The sequence below is a fragment of the Tachysurus vachellii genome, chromosome 16 (genome assembly GCF_030014155.1).
Source record: "Tachysurus vachellii isolate PV-2020 chromosome 16, HZAU_Pvac_v1, whole genome shotgun sequence".
Classification (NCBI taxonomy): domain Eukaryota; kingdom Metazoa; phylum Chordata; class Actinopteri; order Siluriformes; family Bagridae; genus Tachysurus; species Tachysurus vachellii.
In genome coordinates, this window is record NC_083475.1 from 9,310,683 (window position 1) to 9,330,682 (window position 20,000).

At 40.1% G+C, this 20,000-nt stretch overlaps 1 protein-coding gene across 1 annotated transcript in view; it reads right to left on the bottom strand.

Moving 5' to 3' along the window:
• lamb1b (laminin, beta 1b) overlaps positions 1–20,000 on the bottom strand; it is a 29,316-nt gene that overhangs the window by 5,763 nt on the left and 3,553 nt on the right. The window contains exons 3-28 of the mRNA XM_060890031.1: positions 17,926–18,058; positions 16,455–16,528; positions 16,122–16,310; positions 15,759–15,822; positions 15,365–15,567; positions 15,124–15,244; positions 14,851–15,039; positions 13,069–13,245; positions 12,793–12,905; positions 12,623–12,702; positions 12,347–12,482; positions 11,008–11,166; positions 10,532–10,653; positions 9,517–9,637; positions 9,075–9,264; positions 8,608–8,751; positions 8,124–8,355; positions 6,657–6,820; positions 4,535–4,759; positions 4,224–4,438; positions 3,230–3,326; positions 2,048–2,417; positions 1,387–1,571; positions 849–1,090; positions 219–419; positions 1–139 (exon numbers count right to left, since the gene is read on the bottom strand). The exon at positions 1–139 is cut by the window's left edge and continues 6 nt beyond it. Coding sequence (XP_060746014.1) covers positions 1–139; positions 219–419; positions 849–1,090; positions 1,387–1,571; positions 2,048–2,417; positions 3,230–3,326; positions 4,224–4,438; positions 4,535–4,759; positions 6,657–6,820; positions 8,124–8,355; positions 8,608–8,751; positions 9,075–9,264; positions 9,517–9,637; positions 10,532–10,653; positions 11,008–11,166; positions 12,347–12,482; positions 12,623–12,702; positions 12,793–12,905; positions 13,069–13,245; positions 14,851–15,039; positions 15,124–15,244; positions 15,365–15,567; positions 15,759–15,822; positions 16,122–16,310; positions 16,455–16,528; positions 17,926–18,058 — 4,285 coding nt within the window. The remainder of the gene's footprint in view (positions 140–218; positions 420–848; positions 1,091–1,386; positions 1,572–2,047; positions 2,418–3,229; positions 3,327–4,223; positions 4,439–4,534; positions 4,760–6,656; positions 6,821–8,123; positions 8,356–8,607; positions 8,752–9,074; positions 9,265–9,516; positions 9,638–10,531; positions 10,654–11,007; positions 11,167–12,346; positions 12,483–12,622; positions 12,703–12,792; positions 12,906–13,068; positions 13,246–14,850; positions 15,040–15,123; positions 15,245–15,364; positions 15,568–15,758; positions 15,823–16,121; positions 16,311–16,454; positions 16,529–17,925; positions 18,059–20,000) is intronic.

The window sequence follows — 20,000 nt, forward strand, 5'->3', positions numbered from 1 at the left end:
GAAAGTCTCGTATCTGCTGAATTAGGTCTCGTAGCTCCTGATTGGTCTGCTCAACTCTTGCTTTGCTCTGATTGGCCTTCAACAGGATGTCCTGTGCACTGACTTTACTCTCGTCTGCCCGTCCTTGAGCAGCTGAAACCTGTGTCACATAAACAACTTGAATAGATTAATAAATACACCGAGTTTCCTGTCATACGGATACGTGTGATAACACACACCATCCTCTGGAGCTTATCCACTTCTTTTAGCGAGTCCATGATGTCCTTGTCCAGGTCTTTAGCTTTTTTCCACACGTTGTTTGATTGAGTAACCACACCTTTACAGTCCTGTCCTCCACACTGAGGCTCACCATCTTCACCCACACACCCCAAACCTCCGCATTCTCCACAGCCGTCTTCACTCATCTCTCCACCACACACCTTCACAAAAACAGAGATATCTCACTCGGACGATTGTTCTTTTCACTACATAGCAAATCACACACAATCACACACACACTACAGACAATTTAGTGATACCTATCAGCCCACAGCATGTCTTTGGAATGGGAGATGAAACCGTAGTACCTGAAGGGAAACGCAGAAACCTCGGGAGAACATGCAAACTTCTTCAGGGAAGAAATCAAACCAAGAACCCAACTGAACCCAAATGTTGCCACACTTTTCAGATCTTTATTTGCAAAACATTTTGGACACCATTTATCATTTTCCTTCACAGTTATCTACCACTTTGTGTTGATCTATCACATAAAATCCCAGTAAAATACATTTTTGTTTGTGGTTGTAACGTGACAAAATAGGGAAAGGTTCAGAGGGTTTGAATTCTTTTTTTTGTTCATGTTGGTTTACCTTCTGGCTGAGTTGTAAAACATCCTTTGGCTCCAGCTCCTGGTTCAGAGTTTTCAGTGTCTCAGAGTCCAACCTTTGTCTGAGCTCAAACTCTCCCGTCACTGCATCGATTCTGGCCTCTGTGGCTTGCCGTAGACCGGCTGACTGCTCCACTGGGTTGTGTGTGTCTGTGGTGGCCCTGTTCACTCTGCTTTCTGCATCTACTGACTGCTCGTAATATTCCTTAATGCTGTCTAATGCACCTGTAAAACACGCAATATTACACAATTATACACTCACTCACACACACATTCACACACCAAGGACAATTTCGAGATGCTAATTAGCAAGGCATGTCTTTGAAGTGGAGAAGGAAACCACTAAAGCACAGGAAGAACACACTTACTGTACATACTCCACACATACACAGAGTGTCTAAACCAGTGCACACCTCATAATATAATAGATTATAATAATATACATACTATAATATAATTATTCAATAACAGTTGTGTAACAGCAAAGATGCACAGAAAGCCAACAGTACTCTTGTTCCTACCGACTGGGTCTGAGTGTTTCATGCGCAGCACCTGTTGCTGTGTGTTATTAATGCTTTCTTGCTGTTTCTGAGTCTCCAGACTGAGTGTTTCGAGCTCTTCTGTGACCCTGTCGTGTTCCTCAGAGATCTGATGTACATCCACCACCGAATGGTTCAGGGAGCGGTCCAGATCAGACGCGAGCCTCCTGATAGAAACACGGAGAGAAAAGACAGATGCTGAGGAAAAAAAATAGATGTGAAGTAAAAGGGCGAAGGTAAAGGAAGACGGAGACTGAACTCTTTAGTGAAAGTGGATGATCGCCTTAAAGATGTGCAGTGGTGAAAAAACACAAATTAAAAATAAGTAGAATCTTATGAGCAATTATGCTTTATTGAGATTTTTCCTATTTGGGTTTTCCTAATAACTCTACTAATGACCCGAAAGAGTCGCAGACGTGTAGTTGTCAATACTGCAAAAATATAATAGCACAGTAATAATAAACCATGATACCTAGTTTTACAGATGTACAGAAGTGTTTCTGTGTTTAAGGCAATTGTTTAAGGCAAAACATTAAAGTAACTAATTCCACCCATGACTTATAACCATATGATAATGCTGACTGATTTATAAGATTGTTGAGTCTGTGTGTGTGTGTGTGTGTCTGTGTGTGTGTGTACATACTTGGACTGCTGCAGAAGCTCTTGAGCGTATCTAAGAGTTTGTTGAGTTTTGTCATCCTCTAGGATCTGAGTGAGCTTCTTGGCTTCACTTTCCATATTGTCTATCGTGCCCTTATAGGCTGCTGTCACACCTGTCACTTTAAGGTTTTCCACAATGTCCACCAACTGCTGCGTCTGATTGGTCAGCTCACCCACGGTGACATCCCATTCACGGAAGCACTGATGGCACGGCTGGCAGTCTGGGAAAGTTCCCACATAGCCCCGTCCACAGGAATCACACCGCTGACCGGCTACACCCTTCACACATACGCATGCTCCTGTTGACTTGTTACATTGTGGTGTAGAGATACCTTGGGGGTCACAGTCACATGCTGAAACACACACACACACACACACACACACTAGTTCAAAATGCTTAAGTGTGTGTGTGTCACAGCTGTGACAGTGTGCTGAAATCTACATTTTCTACATTGATTGTTACTACTTGTACCACTTGTACATGATGTGTGTGTGAGTGTGTGTGAGAGAGAGCGTGCACATGTTCTCACATCTGTTTAGAGGTTATGGTGGGAAAATCTGAGCTAGAATCTCAGAGTTGAATTTTTTCATTTTTGTAAGGAGCACGCCCAGACCTTGAGTATTCTTCTGCCATGGAATGTGTGTGTGTGTGTGTGTGTGTGTGTGTGTGTGTGTGTAAGAAAAACTGAGTAACTCTCAAGACTAAGAACATTCTGCCTAAAAACACACATGTAAGCTAACTATAGACAAGCTTAAAGTTTCTGATTTAAAGATGCTTTAGATGAAATGTGCCAAAATTGATCAAGAAAATAAATAAAAATGATCTAAAACGTCAATAGGAGACGATACATAAGATTGAATTAAATCTTTTTACTCATTAAACTCTCCCGATGTACACAAACTCAAAGCTCCGCCCCAAAACCTCATTTTCAACTATAATTGTATATTCATCTGCTTGAAAGGCAAGTTCTCTGTAAACTCTGTTAACACTGCATTCTGCCCATGTAATAAAATAGTCAACTAACAAAGAAAAAAAGGCTTATCTACTTGATTTGTAATGTAAAGCCATAACCAGTGTTTCCTTTGGTTTAATACGTTTCTTGACAAATTACATAACAGCCATACAGCCAGCTAAACAGGGAAGGAGGGAAAGTTTTAATCTCACCATGACACTTGACCTCTGGATCACCCCAGAACAGAGCTCTACACTCATCACAGGTCCTGCCACCGAACCCTGGCATACAGGAGCACTGACCAGACATCTGAGGAACACATCTGAGGAGGTTAGTACGTATGTGGCTGATAGAGTGAGCCTGGATAAACATCAAGGCTTAAGTGTGACTGGCAAACATCATTATGAGTCAACAGGATGAGAGGAATTAAGCCATGTGAGAACACAGCCACATGCAGTATCATGATTTTGTGAATGATTTTTATTTTATAGAGATTGTGAGATCAGAATCCCTGGATTAACATTGAGCAACTGGTGGATGCTTAATTAAGATCTCTAACCCTGTATCTCCTGCTTGGGTTGTGCTCTGTCTAGCTTGTAAATTGGCTTGACTGAAATCATCCATGAATTAAACAAACTTTACATTTACTGGCTATGGTATGATCCGAATGTACGGAAATCACACGCATGTCTGAGGTAGAGGTGTAACGCAATTACACTGATTCTGTTTCTCTATTTAGATTTAAACTCATAGTGGGTAAATTCTGTGTAAATTCTGGCCCAGATTATTCCTCAACCTCAGATACATCACTCGTGTTCAAAATTGGTCACGAGTTGTGTACATGACAGTTTTTTTTGTTTCTGTGTTCTGTGTTTTTTTTTTTTGTGTTTGTTTCTAATAAATGTAACTCTACTAATCAACAAATTAACAAGCGAGAATCCTAATTCAAGCCACTGCAGTCCAGATCAGGTGGTTACTAAAGATGATTGAATGAAAAGTGAACGCTGTCTTTCTTTGTGTGCTCTATATCTGCCCACTTGAACAGGAAAGTCAAAACCACAGGATCCTGATGCACATCTTCAGTATCAACAACCCTTAAAAATCTTTTTTTTTAATTCAGGATAATGTCTCAGTATTTAGTTACATCCCTAGCAAACAGGTTTTTGTCTTTTTTGTGTGTGTGTGTGTGTGTGTGTGCGCGCTCACCTCATCGCAGGACATGCTGTAAGAGTGTGTGGGGTGACACTGGCACGGCTCGCAGCCTTTTCCACTGTGAAAGTTCCAGGTGTTGGGGGCACAGTGGTCACAGTGCTGACCTTCTACACCCGGAAGACAAGGGCACTGCCCACTGACCTGTTCACACTCACACTCACCATCTACACACCTGTGACTATCAGTTCCCAAAAGCTGGCACATACACTCTAATCACACACACAAACACACACACACAATACAGATAAAACAAATAAGCACTTACGGACATGGACAAACACACAAACACACAAACACCCACTTACTCTGGCATTTCTGTGTACTCGCATCTCCATAGTAGCCATGGCGACAGCGTTCACACGCCTGGCCCACAGTGTTGTGCAGGCATCTGAGGCAGGTGCCTGTGCGAGCATCACAGGACATCGGGTCATGCATGTCAATGTTGCCGTTACACTGGCATGGGTGGCACCGTCCACCTGACGCTAATGGGTTGCCATAGTAACCAGGTGCACATTCCTCACACCTTGGTCCTGAGGAGAGAAATATCAATGTGATCAATTAAAGCATCGCCGTAATGAAAAATCTATATAAATATAAATATATATATATATAATTTTGTCCGAATTAATGCATGTTGAAATGAGATGCATAACAGGTTGACCAGTTGCTAACAATACACTCTAATAGCAGGTCTGTAGCTTGATGTGAGCATTAACTGAAGCCCGTAACCCGTAGCTGCATGATTATATCCACTGAGCTGCAGACACATGATTGTCTGCTTGCATGATTGCACAGGGTTACATATATTTCTACTACAGTACGATGGTGGATGTTGACGCCAGAAGCCCTGCTGTGAGTATTTCAGAATCCGATGAACATCTGAGATGTTTACTCGGTGTTTACACAGAATTGCGTGAAAAACAAACAACCTCATGATTGCAGAGTGTAGCAGTTATTTTTGGTCCATATTTATGCAGCTCCGGTTCAAACGGCTAATCTCTTTCACTGCTGCGATGTGAAGTTTGGTCTGGACAAAATCCATTTCTGTGTGTGTTTTAGTGTGCAGATTAAGGCACTGAGTTTGAACCTAAAACCTGTTTGTATCAGTTTCACTTTCAGTGGGAAAGTCACTGCTTTGCACAGATCTCTGGAAACCATTAGCACATGGCAAGTTTCCCACTCTAAAGGCTTTTTACTTACTGAACATACTGCCAGATTTCTGACAGAGTTGTTTACGTTAGGATCATTTGGTTACTTCTTCTTTATGAGATAATATTCCTTTCATACAGTCTTATGGAGATGAAAATCTAGAGCAACAAATAGTCATAAATATTTATAAATCAACCAAGATGCAAAAAAAACAACAACTGTACAGCTAGACATTTTTACATTAAAGTCAACATGTGAGTGGCTTATCAACATATGACTTTAGTGACACATCGACCAGAGACCTGAACGTGAACTGACGGTCTACATTGATGATAAGGTTAATAAGCTTAAGACTTCCTCTACACTAAACATTTCAGTAATAGCAGCATGTTTTTGTTTTTTTAAACATAACCAGATTTGTGAAAAACAGTTAGAAAATGATGTAACTGATTTTCTTGCTGGACTGCAAAACAACATTTTCCAAAGTTAGCTATGCAACTGAAGAGCTTTAAACCCACATAGTTGTAGGCTAATGTAGGCTCTCATTAAGACTATGGGAGAAACAGCACATGTTCACTTGCCATGTTTTTAACCAAATCTAATTACAAATGATCCACATTTCAGTCCAGGCTCAGAGGATGTTAGATTTTAATCTAACTAATTAATAAAATGTTATTATGAGTTACCCCTGGCTACACTTCTCTCTCTCTCTCTCTCTCTCTCTCTCTTATCTCTCTCTCTCTCTCTTATCTCTCTCTCTCTCTCGTATCTCTCTAACTAATTAATAAATCTAACTAATTAATAAAATGTTATTACGAGTTACCCCTGGCTACACTTCTCTCTCTCTCTCTCTCTCTCTCTCTCTCTCTCTCTCTCTCTCTCTCTCATATCTCTCTAACTAATTAATAAATCTAACTAATTAAAAAAATGTTATTACGAGTTACCCCTGGCTACACTTCTCTCTCTCTCTCTCTCATAATTGCTTTTATGCACGAAGTTGTGGTGTGATGACATTTGACATATCTGACATATTGAAGGGATATGTGCTTAAAAAAAGTCCCTTCAGTTCAAGTCCCAGATGAACTGAACATCAAATACTTATTTCTCTCCTGACTCAATAATCAGCTGTTCTTTATAGCATTTTCATTATAAAATGTATGCAGTCAAAGCAAGTGATGGTTGTAACCATGAACACAGAACTAAACACTTTGTTCTTATACATACAATAGCTGCAACCTAATTTATCAGTCACCTGCTATATAGTAGGGATGTTTTTACCTTTGTATCCTTGGCTGCAAACACAGGAGAGCTGGAGTGAGTTGGGGTTTTGGTAGCAGGTATCTGCAAACTGTCTTCCACTCCCTGGGCCTTCTGGACACATACAGGGCCGACAGCGGTCACCGCTGCCTAGTAATGCGTTGCCATGGTAACCTTTCACGCACCTATGAACATATTAACGTTGATATTAGACGGATGCCATGAAGCCCACCATAGTATTGTTATCATAACTAGGCTTCAACATTCATGTTTTATTTCCTGTTGTATCTTTAGGTAAAAACAACACTAAAGGAAATTGAGAAACAATTCCGCAGTCACAATCCTAGAAGTATATCATGTGAGAAGTTTTTTTTTTTTAGTTGTCAGCCATTACAGATGTTGTTCACTTAATTAAATTCAGTTCAATTTACATGTGTAACTCTTTTAACAATTTACATGATCTCAAAGCAGAAATCTTGTATAAAAATAAAGTTTAAAGTTGAAAATTAAGTTACTATATGTCTCTAACGTCTATCCCTAATGAGCAAGCCAGAGGCAATGGTGGCGAGGAAAAACTCCCTGAGATGATATGAGGAAGAAACCTTGAGAGGAACCAGACTCAGAAGGGAACCTCATCCTCATTTGGGTGACACTGAACAGGAAATAATGTAAATGTAGATAATGTCGTTTCTATAACAGTTTGTAGTCGAGTGAAATTAAGCAACCGAGAGTTCTTGTGGAACTGAGAGCAAATTCTGAGTTCAACACAGACCCAACACTAATTGCTTCCTTGTGAAGTCTTCAAATGATAGCTGATGAAGTCCTCAGCACAAAACTGGCTGAAGAAACAGTGGTTCAAAGAAGGTGTAAAAGTCTTCGGGCTGCCCCATCTACAGCAACCCCATGAGTCACTGGCTGTCCATGCAGGTCAATCTCCAGCAGAGTGCACACCGGGCAACAAGTCTCCAACCAGGAGTAGGGCGTCAGACCAGGGGTAGCGGTAGGGCGTTAGCTACATCCCCTTTTCCTTCCTCCTTTTCTTATCTCCTAGTGTGTGAACTCTTTCACTTTACTATACATCTCCCTCTTTGAATGAATGCTGAAGCAAATCACATACTCGTACTGATATCTGAGAGCTAATTTAGAGATGACATTTAAATTTCAAACAAGCCTATTTGCATACCCCACTGCATAGTGTAATGTAACAAAGCTCTGACTAAAACTATGGGTTTCAACCCCTTTAAGAGACACTTTAACCCTGATTTGAACCCTGGTTATCTTAATAAATATACACAACGTCTAATAATCACCCTAAGTGTATAATGTAGCTTTAAGACTGGTAAAACTACCTACATTCAAATGTTTTGCTGCAGATTCACAGGGATCTAAACAACAATCATTTCCAAGTCTATTTAATATTAAGGTGTGTATATATACTAAACTCCTTTTATATCAAAATGTAGAGTTTTAAGGATAGACTCTGTGTACCTCTCACACTGGTCTCCTGTGGTGTGGTCTCTGCACTCCAAGCACTGGCCTGTGTGAGGGTGACAGTGCTCTTCGTGCCCATTACAGAAGCAGGGCTTGCACTGGGGGAAGCCCCAGTGTCTGGGCAGACACTGAGCACACTGACGTCCATAAACACCAGGTAAACACAAGCACTGGCCTGTGGTCGAATTGCAGAAAGCGTTCATGGAGCCCAACGGGTCACACTCACATGCTGGGAATGATGAGAGAGAGCACAAATACATACACAGCTAAAAAAAAGTACAAGTGATGCAAAAAACTACTAATGATTAAAGCAACAGAAAAGTATTTTACTATTTAGTACATTTAATATTTGAATATTAATAATCCTATCATTTAAAATTTGCTAAGGGTTCTAACAATAATTCAGATTAATTTATTGATTATTACAGATTTAATCATGAATAACCTGGTTTATTTGTGTGAGATGTGTGTATGAACTTACGCCTGCAGCCAGAGGGTCCGAGTTGAAGGGTACCCAGGGCACAGCGGTCACAATTCCTGCCCACTACATTCGGCCTACATGGGCACTGGCCACCATTAGGATCACACACCGTACTGAGAGAGCCTAGTGGGTCACACTCACATTCTGCGTGTGTGTGTAAGAGACACAAAAACATACAGAAGCTTTGTCATTACATGACCCAGGTATAATCCATATGCAATTAAAGTGTGTATTACACAAAAATATTGTAAGCATTTCTATTAGATGTAGCATTTTCCACACTTTAAACACAACTCTTTTGCACATTAAAGAGCAAGTTGTGCTCACTTTGTATTGAAGGTGGCAATTTATTCTGCACTTAATTCTGGCAGTCATCTATGGCTCGGTGTGTGTGTGTGTGTGTGTGTGTGCATGTTTGTTTGTGTGTGTTTGTGTGTTTGTGTGTGTGTGTGTGTGTGTGTTCTGACCCATAGCTCCCTGGTGCAGCAGGGCAGATGTGCTGAAGATGTATTCTCTGCAGATGTTGGTCATGGGTAATTTCTGGACACTCTTACTGTTCTCAAGACAGCGGTATTTCTGAAACATTTCCCACGCTTCCTCTCTGTCAGCTGCCCCTGAGAACAGCTCCAGATCATGCACCACAGGCAACAGCACAATCTAGAAAGAAGTCAGAAGGCAAAGGTCAGAATAACTTGTAAGAGTAACAGTAATGAAAGAGTGAATGTTTATGTATATGGAAGATCATCCAGCTTAGACTGTTGGGTCATTAAAGGACAGCCGAGAGAAATATATTACTCAAGACATTTTTTCTTTAAGCCTTCAAGGATTTGTGATTGTTAAGATTGATTGAGATTGCTGTGATGTCTGAGGTGAGACAGCTGTGGTGTAATACAAAGACGATTTACTCACAGAGTCAATCAGTATGTGTGGATCGTGATGAAGATCATTTGATGAAAAAAGCGTTAGAATCATTTTCACTGTGTATTTCTGGCCCTTTTCCAAACACAGTAGCCTGGGCAGTACCACATACCTGTAAACACATGCACACACGCACACACACAAAATATAAATTTAAAGCCTGCCATACACACCATCAATGATTTCTTTATTAATTTATTTATTAACTGTAGCTAAAAATATGCCTTCAAATCACTCTGAAACCAACCAGAGACTTTGTTCATACAAGAGAACGTTAGAGCTGCAGTTCATTCTTTCAGTAAGCAAATGTTACTCTGATTAATAATAACAGAAAACAGCATGAAGGCTGGGGGGGCACGGTGGCTTAGTGGTTAGCACGTTCGCCTCACACCTCCAGGGTTGGGGGTTCGATTCCTGCCTCCGCCTTGTGTGTGTGGAGTTTGCATGTTCTCCCCGTGCCTCGGGGGTTTCCTCCGGGTACTCCGGTTTCCTCCCCCGGTCCAAAGACATGCATGGTAGATTGATTGGCATCTCTGGAAAATTGTCCGTAGTGTGTGAGTGAATGAGAGTGTGTGTGTGTGTGCGCCCTGCGATGGGTTGGCACTCCGTCCAGGGTGTATCCTGCCTTGATGCCCCAATGACGCCTGAGATAGGCACAGGCTCCCCGTGACCCGAGGTAGTTCGGATAAGCGGTAGAAGATGAATGAATGAATGAGCATGAAGGCTGAATATGTGTGTTCATTTTACTCTGTTAAAATCTGACTCTGTTTAACTTTAGTGATCTGACCGCCTTGGTGATGAAATTGATTTGTGTAACGGACTCTCATGTAAAGAAGTGAGAAACAAGAAAGCACTGAAGACAACATGGAGACAAACACCACTCACATACACAAAAATAACACTTCAATAACAATACAACAACACCAATACATTATAGAACATCAAACATAAATGCATTACACATAAAGACTTTTTACACATACAGTCACACACACACACACCCTACCTGGAGCCTGGAGGAAGGGAGGTCATCTGATGGTCAGCATAAGGAGCTGAACAGTGTGCAGATGGGGAAGGATGACCAGCACGTACCACATCTATCCTCACCTGCTCCCACACATCGGGCAACTATGTATGCACACACACACACACATATCAAAACCTTTAGGAACAGATTATTCATTTCATGCAAATTGTGTGTGTGTGTGTGTGTGTCTGTGTCTGTGTGTGTGTGTATGTGCGTGTGTCTGTGTGTGTCTGTGTGTGTGTGCACTAGACTGCAAATCAAAGAAGGCATTGTGGCACTCCCGTTGTCACTTCACCTCAATTACATATTGTTGTTTTAATAGAAACAGAGAATACAATAGAATATATACAGAATGTATATTACTGTATGTATATAAAATAACACAGTTGACATCCATGCTGGTAAAAAGACAATATAAATAGTAAATACAGCTGGAGTTAGAGTGTGTGTGTTACCTGAGGTTCATAGCGGATTAACAACTCATATTCCATAGACTGTGGGATGTTGTCAATGGTAAACTCCAGTGTTTCTCCTTCAGGTACGTTGGCGAATCCAATACCAGTCCAGGTCGGGGGCCGATCTGCGGGCAGAGTCCTCGCCACCACAGTCACTGCCTGAATACAGTTATTACACAATAATTACATTTAGCTCACATGTGCATATCTAATAAACTGTTTTCTCAATCAGCCAAATGTTATTGTGTGAAAAAAGTATTTGCGTGTGCACTTGCTTTTAATACACCGATTCTGATTTCCTGATTAGTTTAGTTGATTCATTTGCTATAGCAGCAATAATGACAGTAGTGCTAGCTGAAAAGCAAGCCACAATGTATGAAAGGTTGCAATACTGAAGGCGGGTGTCACAATTACCAGGTTAAGAATCCTGAGTCTGTTATCTGATCTGTGTATTGTTATTCTGTATAATTTGATTCTGGGGTCATTTGAGGGTGTGTCGAATTTTTACTCCTGTTGTGATTTGCATTGACAGGATATCAAGACGTAGCCAAGGTTGGAGCAGAGCTGCTAACCTCTTTTATTAGCATGTTATTGTTCATTCAATTCTGAGCCCATAGTTCTCTCCTGAAAATGTTCAGGTTGCTCTTTTCAGGTCGGATACCGTGAACAAGGCAGTATGTGAATGTACTTCATTAAACAGCCACTAGGTGTGAATGTTGGCAGAAAGGCTGCACATGGTGCTCTGTGATGGATTAGCATCTTAGGTGTTTCTCTGCCTTGCGCACAGTTCCTTGGACAGACTACAACAGATCTGCATCTGAGTCATGTCATGACACCTCCACAGCAGCAGAGGGCTCCCCCTTGTTTGATATAGCATAAACATAACATCCTAACAGAACATCCTTTTGCATAACATGTTTTGCAGTCACTTCCTGTTTATGGACTACAAAATGACAAAAAAAAAAAAAATCTCTCTTCGTTTATTACTTTCATGCTCAATTTGCTCATAGCTTTCATTTAAAGTGCTTGGACTTCCTGTATATTTCACAACTTCTTCACTTCCTGTCTGCACGTTTTGGATTTTTACTACTGAGATCAATCTTGACCTTGACCTTGTAGACTGACCCCTAAACCCTGACTTAGATAAAGGGAAACAAAGTTTTGTCACAGAAAACAAAGATTTAGTGAATATTATTGAGATCTTGGGATCTCTATTGGGAAGATTACCAATATATTGTTGCCCTTTGTGTTTCATGTTAACACAAGTGCAGATGTTAGGAGTTTCTTTTTAGAAAATGTGTGATCCTCATACTCCCATAATGCCCTGGGTATGACTAACCGGTTCAAATTTTGCTTCCTCTCCCTCATAAGTGTAGTGGTCAAGTGCAGTGAAATAATAACCAGGCTTTATGTTGTCACAGCGCCTGCCAAACATGTGCTCTCTACACACACACTGCCCCGTCTGTGGAGAACAACTACAGACAGAGAGAGAGAGAGAGAATGTTAGAGAAAGTCACACAAACACACACACAGACGGCAACTGGCAATAATTCTGGTGTTGATAGACTAAAACAATAAATGTTCTCATCATGTGAGAAAGGCTGTTTATTCTTACTCGTTGTTCAGAGCTCCTCCAAAATCACAGTCACATGGCTGACAGCCATCCTTATCTGTGCTCAGGCCCCAATGTTGAGGCTAAGACCAAAAATAAAAACACTCATTTGAACATAAGCACATGTTCACTGATCTCGACTGATATTCATACAGGCATAAACATTCTATCACCTGACACTGGTCACAGTTTCGGCCCATGACCAAGCGTTTGCAATAACACATTCCTGTATCTGTGTCACAAGGACTTCCTCCAGGAAGAGTGCCCATAGGATTACAGCTGCATGCTGGATTTACAAGTACAGAAACACACCAAACACAGAGAAATAAACAGGAAGTATTCCATAGTTCAAGGTTGTTATAACACAAAGATAAAAAACAGCTGTGTTTGTGTGCATGTGTGTATGTCTGTATACACGTGTAAGTGTGTATGGGTTAGTGTTTCCTCACGGAGGCAGCCTAGCGGGTCTTGGCCAAGTCCGTAGTGTCCTTGTTTGCAGTGATCACAGCGTTCTCCCTCCACATTCTGCTTACAGCGACACTGACCAGCGATCAAGCCTTTCATTACGTCAGTCAAGCTGTCACACACACCACCGTTCAGTGAGCCCCGTAAGTCACAGTCACATGCTGCAAACACACAATTAAGCAATCAAATTTCATAATGACGCTACTTTTCTGTGTATATGCACAGGAGAGACAGATGACTGGATTGCACAGACGCTAACATAACAATCAGAACAAAACTTTGTTTAGATTGTGGTTCTCGATACACAACAAGATATGTGTTTATTCTCAACCTGTCCCATATACCTGCTTCCTGTGTTTGAATTATTTTCCCTGCCTTTACACAACTCAAACAACTCTGACACTGTAGAAAAGATCTTTCAAGCAGATTCAAGAGTTTTAGACACATCTTTGCCAGAAGTCAGCAACACAATTGGACGGCACTGGTTGGGGTTATATTAGTGTTAGAAGTTGTTTATAGAGCTTGCTGTGGTGGCTTAGTGGTTAATACGCAGTATAACTCTGAAGGTCAGAAGGTCACATGTTCAGATCCCAGCATTGCTTAGTTGTATCTTGCCTGAGTAAATGTTTCTGACTTGACAAACCTTTCTGTAGACACATGGCTCAGTACCACCAATAGAATATAGAAAGGAAGTTCACACAGGCATCTTCAAGCAAATAGATAACACAAGCAGCTGACAGACCAATAATACAGTTCAACTGTGCATATCGTCGCTGTCAGGCGGAATCCTCGTATCTCCAAAACCGTTATTTTTCAGGAAATTAAAAAAATGCCGTACCTTATCTGCAGTGCACAGGGTTTAGTCCGCGTTGCAGTGGATTGTCTTGCGCTAAATTCCTGTCCTCAGACCAGCACCAGAACTAGTGGGGGTCAAGATTTTTTTTCTTGAGCCCAGTGTTTTGAAGACATTTACCTCAGAAGTCGTGTTGATTCGTTGCGACTCTTCTTGAGGAGAAATATGCTGCGAAGCTCTCCCACGGAGTGAGGAAGAGGTGGACAGTTGAAGTGTCCGATGGAGTTATGAGATTTGTGCTCAAGCTATTTTCAAGACTTTAGATTGGTTAATAACTTGTAAAAATAACAGACCCACGTGGGGACTGACCAATAGCATCGATATGTGAAAAAATATGAAATTGACCAAATTTGGACACATGAGGTTTCCGCCCGACAGCGACGATATGCATAATATAGTGTGAATGCATATTTCTTTGCATAGAACATGATTTATTAAGTTATTCTTATGCATGAGGAGGTGCAAGAATTCAGATCTACCAAGTTCCATGTGCATACAGAAACATTAATGGCAGAAAAGTGTAATCTCCGGTAAGAATATTATCAGGAGCTCTCATGCCTCTCATTATCAATCATGTCAAATTAAATACTGTTTTCTTATGTACAGAATTAAAGCTTAAATCTAAGCAAGGTATTTATATGGGTCTCTACAATACAGTATTAAATAACTATGTATTAATCCTGTGATTTATTATTTATTCTGTTAGTTCTTCCACAACAATCTGGACCTGCTTTAATAAAAGTAAAAATCTATAATTTGTACTAATAGTAATAATACAATAATTAGTACTGGCCAATTAACACTAAAGGGGATACTATATACTGCATATACTGTAGAGAACAGGTATACAGTAGATTAACGGTTGCAGCATGTATGTAAATTTAACATCACCCTGATGATCAGGATTACTTACGTTCACAGATGTGAGGATCTCTTATGTCCCTTTTGGGATGCAGGTAGTAGAAGGGCTTGCAACCCTCACAGTGCTGCCCCTGTGTGTTGTGTTGACAATCATCACACACTCCTCCACTCATGTTCCCCGATGAAACATACACGGCCATGTCGAAGTGACACGAGTATGCGTGCTGGTTACACTCACACCCTGAAATATGCATACATATGCAACAACATGTCAGTAACACAAATTTATACAGACAATAAGTGTACATCTGTGTGTGAAACTCACGCTTGCACGGATTGGCGTTTCGGCCCGCCGCTGGTCTCCATGGTGTATCTTGATAAAAGTCTTGACACTTCTCACAGTTTAAACCAGTGGTGTGATGATTGCACACACAAAGACCATGTACCTGTGTAATCATGAGCACAAACACACAAAAACACACACAGTGTGACCTCGACTTTGTACGCTGATGGTACTGAAGATTTTTGTTTTTCCTTCAAGGATGTTCTGGATGACTCCACCTTACCATGCCTTCAGGCCCCGCATCGATGTCGTCCACTGGTGCACACTCGGAGGCGTGGCCATAACAGAAACAGCTGCCACGGACAACCATGTCATAAAGAGCATAGTAGTACTTCTGCTTTACCTCATCTCGGCCATCCAGAAGATTATCACCCAGAGTGTGTAACTTCACCATCCGTACTCGCAGGCTAGTTATCCTCAAGATATCTACACAGATGCGATCACACATAAAAAAGTCACCAGCTACCGTTAGCTACATAACAATGAGTAACTAGTGATTATGTAGCTAATGGTAGCTGGTGACGTTTTAATTTGCATACACTTAATCCTAAAGATATATCCATAAGGTTCAAGCTGTGATGTCTCTGTATAAAGGGGCTAGATTTTTTACTACTTACCCTTGATTCGTTGGCTGTAGGGATCAGGAATCTTAAATTTTGGATCAAGTGCCCTGAAAATAACCTAAAACCACAGACACACACACACACACACTCAATGGCTTAAGGGTTTACTGAGCAGTGTTGCTTACACAAACATGATCTGCATGGAAGAGTCATCAGAAGGAAATCTTGTGTGCAACCTCATCACAGAATTTAACATCTGATTTATGTATACAAAACAATATCAGGATAAGTGAGAGGAAACAAATGGCACAATAATAATAGCACAATAATAATAATTTTAACGCTTAGTCAACTGTGTGTATGTGTGTATGTGTGTATGTGTGTGTGTGTGTGTGTGTGTGTGTGTGTTATGGAGACCTCTCCCTCTGTTGAAGGCTCAATATTAGAGTATCGGGAGTCACAGATGACATCATCAACACCCTTCACTGGTCCCTGGGATATGTGTGGAAATGAAGCAGAGCAGTTGAAAGCAAAGTAACGGTACACCCGCCAGGTCTGGCCAAAGTCTGATGAACGCTCAATCACCATGGCAGCAGGACGAAATGTCTGTTTGTAGAAAATATCACAGACACACACACACACACATAGACCTGACTCAAAAGATGAAACACACTTACAACTATATTCCAGATTCCTCAATAGCAGGAGATTTCTGAGGTAAAATATCATGTATATGTTAATGTCTGTTACCTTAAAGGTCATGATGATATGTGTGAAGTGAAATTCAGCTTCTAAGTCCAGTTGAAGGGTCACATTCTCCACTCCTGAGACAGAAACAAAGAGCTGAGTGTGTCTCAGGCTTTTTGTATCTGAACTTCATCTTCATTATTAACAATATAATCAATATTAATGGAAAATCCAGAAGCCTTTCCTAACTGGGGATACTAATAACCGGTGTGTAATAGGACATGATAGGAATTGGTCACTTTTTTGTTACAGACTGTCAAAAAGTAATAAATTTAACCAACTTTGGTTTCACCAGAGATCCAAATAGGGTCAAAAGACCCCAAGTTCCCAGTTATTATTTATAGTGTATATTAAGAATAATTTAATCTGACCACCTTCTTCTTCTTCTTCTTTGTTAGGTTTGATTCCTCTTTACACCAGACCTCAGTAGCAAGGCATGGTGTTTAAGTGGTGGTTTAAGAAACAGTAAAAAATATATATATATATTTGCCCTAAATTGTTCATTTGTGCACTGAATATCCATAATATAAACAGCAGGTTGATGATATCTTAAACTGACATAAAGTGTAACATAAGGAAATAAATAAAATAGGAAATAATAAAATGTATATGAGTGAGTGACGTGACATACGGCTAAGTGTGGTGACCCATACTCAGAATTTGTTATCTGTGTTTAACCCATCCGAAGTGCACACACACAACGTGAACACACACCCAGAGCAGTGGGCAGCCATTTATGCTGCGGCGCCCGGGGAGCAGTTGGGGGGGTTTGGAGCAAGGGCACCTCAGTCGTGGCCGGCCCGAGACTCGAACCCACAACCTTAGGGTTAGGAGTCAGACTCGTGGCATGCAATACATGAACCTGACTAAACTGTTAAACCCTACCATTGTTATGTGCAGCAAATCAACTGGCAAACAGGTTTGGTGATGAAGGGTACACCTTCAACTGCATCTCTGGATAAACAGGAGTGTTATAGTATGATGAAACTTTCTTATGACTCATAAGAAGTGAATTCTCTCCAGAAGCCAGAACTAAAATTCCAACAATTCTCCACCCAGTGCTCACAAATAAATCACAAATTAGTGACGGAGCAAAACTGCACATGAATCCCATCATTCAGTGCTGTGGAAAGTGGCCACTAGAGACCCAGTGGGAAAGAGTCAGAAATGTTCCCACACCCAGCTGCACCACTCATCCTTTTCTCTTTTTCTTTTTCATTCCCACCCTTTCCTCCCTTCTTCATCTTGGCTGAACTCTCTCTCTGTTTCCCTGGTCAGGGGTCCCACCCCAAGAGACACTGAGTAATTCTACAGGAAGTAGGACAGGATCGAAAAGCTTCAGCACTGAGCTAAGAATCCTAGTGCGTGTTTTTTATGATATTCACTTCACATTACTTTTTTCACTACTAACTCTTCTTCTTCCAACATGTTTATTCGTGTTCAGCTCAACCTCATATGTACACAGAACACTCACCGTTCTCAGACTGCCACCATGTTACGAGACGGTTGGGAGTAAAGGTTGTGACCACGTTGTCGATGGTGTGGCTGTTGGGGTGTGTGACCTTGTTGTAGAGTTCTCGAGAGTCACACTCAAAACATTTCTCAGCCTGAAGATGGACCGAGAAAAGCATTTAGGAATCAGGGTAGAAGAATGTGTAGACCAGATGTTTAGGTCTTACACCTGGTACTGTCTCTCTTACTCCTATTTTTCACGCTCGTACACATTTACAGTACCTCACTTGCAAATGTGGATCAGATGACACAACATCCAGTGTGTAGTGAGTAGAATAATAATTAGGAAATAATTATTAGTTAATTTAATTATTAGGAATAATTAGGAAATAATTCTTGGATAATTATATTAATTATAATTAATAATTATTAGGAAGTTATAATTATTAGGAACAAAAAGATTTACAACTATATTATTAAAGAGTGTGTAAAAAAACAATAAATAAAAATGATATCAATGCCATGTAAATGTAACCTGCCTATAAAATTAAAACAAATAATAAATGCTAGTGAAAAGCTAACCTGAAGAAAAAAACAAATAAAAGAGTTTATTAGTAACATGTTCCAGATCTTTAAAGCAAAAAATAAGTGTGATTTCATAAGTACTGTTTAATCCATGTGCAATGGTGTTGTGTTTTGTCCATTTAAAAAGAAATGGTGTTTTAAAATGTTCTGTATGTTCATGTATAGTACAACACTGCTCTAAAAGAACATTAGCCATGTTCAATAAACTAGATTTAAAAGTATAAATATATATAGTATAAATATATAGAAGTATAAATATAAGTATTTAAATATTAAAATTATATCGTCAGAATCAGCTGTTCTCCTTGTGTAAAGAAAACAAATCGGATTCTTGATCTTAAAGATAAGGTCTAATGTTTGAAAGTATTTTTCCACATACAGTATACTGTAGATTCTAATCTGGTTTCCCTGGAAGCCTGTGAAAACCTATAGGATGTGGAAGTTTAGGTTTTCTTCTTCTAACGTATTCTGGCACTTCACATTTGAGAAGCCATAAATATTGTGAATGTATACTTCACCGAAACAGTGTGAACATGTTTTTATTTAGGCTACTTCTTAAACATCCCTAGCCTAACTTCCTGCCAGCTGGCAGAAAACAGTCTTCCTAAAGATTTCTAAACGCTTGCTAGCTAAGTGTGATTTCCTCATACTGAGAATGAACAGCATTCTTTGCTCCAGCGCTGTAGCAATACAGACTAAAGCCTCATCAAGTCGGTTTGCAAGCAGATTAGCGACCGTCATAGTGTTCTACGTGCTCCTGGCTCACGGTCTGTATGGAGTCTTTAAGTGTGGTGTGTTTTTTTTTCTTTGCATGGATTAGAAAAGTTTCAGGAAATAAACAACAAAAAAGAAAATAAAAATGAAAGAAATTTAAAAAATGTGGAAAATCAAAAACAAACAAAATCACACTGATTAATAGGAAAATAATGCTAATTTCATTTCCAGTGTGATTTCAAGTAAATAATAACTGAAAAGGTAACTAAACTAAATTCTAATCTAAATCTAAACGTTTTCTCAGCAGTTCCTGTTCTTAATCTGTTACGTCTTACACCCCTGGGCTACGGCAAGAATGACTTTAAATCACTAAAACAGCAGAATATCTATGTAATTTTATTTTCCCTTTGATTCTAGCTCCAAATCACACTGCAGTCTAAAAGGGTCTGAAAATACAAATTAAAAAATCAAGTTTCTGGTTAAATAGAGTGTTCTATCTTTTAGACTTACTGGTTTCCAGTGAACGAGGGAGATTTAAAACACTGGATCAGGAACGCAGAATGATGGCTTTTGTTCAGAATGAACTAAAATGAAATATGACCACTACAATATACAATAGAAAATAGCTTTCCAAGTCTAGAACATGTGTTTTCAAATGTTATCACTATGCAAAATTCTCACTAATTCCTGCATTTCAAGCTTACAATTTTCCAACACAGAAATTAGCTCCGCCCACAGCAACTACTTAACTGTATGGAGAATAACGGTTTATGTAGGTTTATGTATGTGGAGTGTTAG